This window comes from Humulus lupulus, chromosome 8 (assembly GCF_963169125.1).
Source record: "Humulus lupulus chromosome 8, drHumLupu1.1, whole genome shotgun sequence".
In the NCBI taxonomy this organism is placed as follows: domain Eukaryota; kingdom Viridiplantae; phylum Streptophyta; class Magnoliopsida; order Rosales; family Cannabaceae; genus Humulus; species Humulus lupulus.
The window spans coordinates 46128042-46132806 of NC_084800.1; the positions used below are offsets into that span (position 1 = coordinate 46128042).

General features: G+C 43.9%; 1 protein-coding gene across 1 annotated transcript; it reads right to left on the reverse strand.

Annotated features, from left to right (window-relative positions):
* Nucleotides 1-1139: 1139 nt before the first annotated feature.
* On the reverse strand, nucleotides 1140-1934 carry LOC133795346 (uncharacterized). The gene is made up of 2 exons (XM_062232798.1): nucleotides 1497-1934; nucleotides 1140-1415 (listed from the first exon to the last, which is right to left on the reverse strand). Exons 1-2 carry the CDS (start codon nucleotides 1932-1934, stop codon nucleotides 1140-1142), a joined length of 714 nt encoding a protein of 237 aa, XP_062088782.1.
* Between the last annotated feature and the right edge of the window lie 2831 nt (nucleotides 1935-4765).

Below are 4765 nucleotides of genomic sequence, written 5' to 3' on the forward strand. Positions count from 1 at the left end.
ACCAAACTGGGAAGGACCTTACCAGATTGAAGAAGTCCTTCATCCAGGCACCTATAAACTTGCACGCTTAAATGGAGATCTCGTTCCGCGTTATTGGAATGGAGAACACCTATGCAAGTATTATCAATAAACAGTCCTTGTTAAAGGACTGGCTTGTATTAACTTTTACTTTTTACAAGTTTTGAAAAAGGGTTAGTCATGTTATATGGCTAATCACTTATAAGTGTAAGATCTTTCAAAGATCACTCGTAAAGACATGTTTAGTCCATTTAAATACGAGAATTATAAGGGACTGTGCGTAGCCAGTCATTCTTGCCAAACTTTGTAAATTTTTACAAGTATTTGTTCATTACGTGTGCTGTTTTTCTGTATTATAATTTTTACATTTTATACCGAGCAATAATGTTCGTACAGGTCGTGGTCAAGGCAAGTGACCAAGGACCTAAAGCTCCTCAGTCACTTGGGGGGCATATAAGGCACATAGAAAGCAAAGCATACCAAGAAGTATGTAAACACATGAACAAAATAAGCGAAAGCATACTACGATACTTAGAGTATTTTTCAAATTTTATATTTTTTTAAATCAAGCCAAAGTATTACGCTAGGTTCGGTCATGCGAACAAATATTATAATAAAGCAAAAATATTATAATGTCAAAGGAATCCTTTTACACTACGAGCAGTACTGCTCGGATGTAACTGTTCAAGTAAAAGTAAAATGGCTGCCCTTGCAGCAATAAAAAATATTGTCTTTACATCACGACCCGTGGGTCGTGTAGTTGAAATAACAGAAAAAAAAAAAAGGATTAAGGAGCTGGAGGGTCTTGAGGAGTGTCTTGGTTGACGGCTGTGCCAGCTTCAGTGTCTGCACCATCTATCCCTGCTGCCAGGGAGATCTCTGGGGAAGCAGGCAATTCAGCCCTCTGTTCTTCTTCCAGGCGAATGGCACACTATGACATTAAAGTCCTCCTCAAGCGTTCTGACAGATAGTTGAAGTTAGCCTCCCAGTTGTGATTCCAGAACTCGTAGAAGCAAAGATGAGTGGCTTCCTTGTATTTCTCCAAGTTCTTAGCTCCAGCTTCCTCAAGCTCTTGCACTCATTTTCCGAGTTCCTCTGCCTCCTGCCTGCTTGCGATCAGATCAAGCTCGAGCTGTACAGCTGGCTTCGTTTGATTTCTTCAGGGCATTCTGGGTTTCCAGCAGCTCCTCGGTCAGAGTAGCTTTTTGCTCGAGCAGCTCTTCTTTCTGCTTAGACAGCTCTGTTTTCTCCCCGAGCAACCCGCCATTCTGTTTAGTAAGCTCGTCGTTTTTAGCTTTGAGTGCTTTCTTAGCCTCGGCGAGCCTGGCATCGAAATTCCTGTCGCGAGACACCAACGCCCCAGCACGGCGCCAGCCAGGGGTTATGGTCAGTAGTCCCTGAAGTCAGATAGAAAAAGATAAAGTAAAGGCAAGGCAAGGAATCAAAAATAAATGTTACATCATCAGGAGTTGACATACGCTAGCTATCTCGTTCAGCCCTCTATTGATAACTTGATCAATCTCCATAGAGGTAGTTTCAGTAATGGCTGCCTGACTGTGTTTATGCTTGGAGAGCTTGTATATTCTCTCCCTAGCAGAGCTGACCACGATACTGAGCAGGGAGCCTTCGGGCTGAGTGCGCAGAGTTTGGCTGCTAGGAGCCTTAGGAGAAGGCTGCTGGTCAATGGGTGTTGCAGGATTAGAGGTTTGCTCGACCGATGGAGTTGAAGTCGGCTGCTCGAATGGAAATGGAGGTGGTGAGTTCTCCTTCGAAGGAGCGGTAGTCGGAGGGTCATCAGTTCGGGCCTTCTTCGAAGCAGTTTTACTGCTCTCCTTCCGAGCCCTCTTGTTGTTCTTCTTCTGGCCATAAGAGGCGGCAGCAGCCTTGTAATGCTCAAACACGTCCTTAGAGTCCATATCTACACAAAAGGAAACAACATGGGCAGTAAGACAAGATGGTCACATAGGCCAAAAAATGAAAGTGAAGAGATTACAAGTAAAGTACCCGCGCTACAATTATTGGTCGCTACATTATTTACCGAACTACTTATTGCCTGGAAGAAATCTGAATTTAAGATTGGAGCATTCTTAAAGTTGCCATCCCCATCAAACAGATGACAGGGAATTGGCAAATTGTTTAAAAGCAAAATTACTATACCGTTATCATCCGATGAGTCGTCAGAGAGTTCGGCAGACTCGGCAGCCTTCTGTTTTCCTTTTCCTTTGGGAGCCGAGGGCCTCTCTGCTCAGTGAGTGCTAGCAGGTTCCCTGATCGTAACCCCAGTTGGTCTCCTCGGCGGAGGAGACGCTTGGGGTTGCTGCTCGGGTTCCGCTTCGGCATGAGCACCCCCTGCCGAAGGACCGCTCATATTTGGTTGAGGGTCCCAGAGGCCAACCAACTTAAGGTTAGCCTTTGTAACTATATTTTTGACACTCTTCTCAGCATCTTACCATTGGCTAAGAGTGCCGCTCTTGACTCCATCCCCGGAGTCGGGTTTGGTCGCAGCCACGGGCCTGAAACACATTAAAAGTTTTAAAACATTTGTGGTGGAGAAACACTAAGTGAAGAAGCCAGCCAGCGATGTGAAAGTTTTACCTCCGCAAGCGAAGGACAAATTGTCTGCGACCAGGTCAGGCATAAGGAAGTACTCTTGGTGGTACCTCCCCACGTTCGAGATGTGGGTCGTGTCAGTCAGGAAAGTGCTCCCGGTTTCCTAATGACAAAGATGGAAGAACCCCGTGCCTTCTTGGTTGAGGTTAGACTTGAGTTCGAACAGGTAGTTGACCTCATGTGGCGACGGCACGAGCCATTTTTTCTGGCTATACAGGATATAGAGTGGAGCGAGCATTCTATATCCGTTTGGAGTAATTTGGAAGGGGGCAACTCCAAAATAGTTGGCCACCTCCTGAAATAATGCATGAAGAGGCAAAGTGGCTCCTGCCTCAATATGAAACCGCGACCAAGCGCTGTAGGCACCTCCAGGCAGATTAGCCCTTTGGTCTGGGTTAGGTTTGACTAGGGTCACCCCTGTCAGATTGTATTTGTTTAAGTAGTTGGCGATCATTCTGACGTCACCCTACTTTCAGAGACTACATGCCACTCGACGTTCGACTGAGTAGCGTGTCGAGGGCAGGCATGCCTTTGCACATTTGGATCGGGGGCATTTTCGTCTCGACCACTGGTCGAGGGAGAATCAGCAGTAGGCTGATGAGAAGTGTTGGGAGTTTTTCTTTTTCGAGCTTTGGTTTTGGTACGAGCCATATTTTGAGTCAAAACTGGGGAAGTGTTTAGGTTAACGCGAGAAAAAGGAATATCTGATATCAAGGTCGAAGGTTGTTCTTCGTCTTCAAGCAGTTGAACTAAGAGATCATCGTCGATGGGTCTTTCTCCTCCCCACGGGTCTTGCATATGAACTGCAAACAGACAAAGGAGGAGATAAGACGCATAGTCTGGGAGCTTATGTTGAAAGTTGGAATAACGTTGCTCGCGTCTATCGACTAGCAGCATTATAACCGAAACACTAAGTTTTATGCTAGCAGTTTGAAAAATGGATCAAAAAGTGAAAGTAAAAAGTTTTCTGAAAAGAAGCTTTTTCAACTCCAAAGGGGCGGGAAAAACCCGGTTTTTCAACTAGCCTAAAAATCGAATTTTTACGTCGATTTTACGCCCTAAACCTATGATCCTGACTATCAAGCTGATTCCTAACTTATATAGAGCAAAAGTACACTACCCTATCAGGCATTAAACGGTATATGCAAAATCTTCACAAACATCTACCCAAGAACACAAAAAGTTTCAGAAGTCAAAAGCAGTATGCATGGCATCTCAAAGAGTTTAAAAGACGAAGAAATTTACTTGGATGAAGGTTGGAGATTCTGAAACAGGACGACTTAGGGCTTGCAAACAAAGAACCCTTAAGCAAAATGACGGGAGACCTTCGAAGTTCTGAGCTCTGGGATGGAGTTCTTGAGAGTTCTTGGCAGGAAATGGCGAGTAAAAGGTCAAAAGGTGAATGAGAGGGTTACTTATAGAAACCGAGGTGTGACAAAAAGGAGTAATCATGAATTCCCTTTTTCGAAGAATGGGGGAGTGTAACAGCCGTCGGAGTGGTTTCTTGAAAACTGAAAAGGCTTGATTAGACGTGATTAGGTCACGATTTTCAAAAACGCACGAGGGCTCTGACAGATTTCGTGGGGCATATGAAGGGTTGTTTTCTAAGTTTACTTATTGCTGGTCGCAATAAATAAACTTGGGGGCAAATGTTATCCAAAGAATAGGCGTGGATCACGTGGCAAACATTTTTAACACGTGGTTGACACCTGGCAGAGGTCCTGATCGACTATCGACCAGGGAGATTCCCCTGACATAACATTTGGATTTTATATACGACCAGCTTGGTCGTATAATCCATATATTTTGAGAAGATCTTGTGTAATTGTAATCATATCCGAGATTATCTCCCATAATTCCTGAGTATCCGATTATTTAGGAAAGAATATATGTAACTAATTCATGTAATCCTCCTTGAGCCTATATATAGAGAAGAAATAACCCAAGGGAGGGATTGGACTTTCTACTTTTTGGCCGATTTGAGTTTATGCTTTACAAGAGAATTATAGCTATTATCTTTCGATTGTATTATTCATCCCTCTTAGGCTTGTGAAACTCGAAGAACCCTAGTTCTTTGATCACTCCTTTGAGAATCAATATCAATAATAGCTTAAGTGGACGTAGGTCATTACCAATC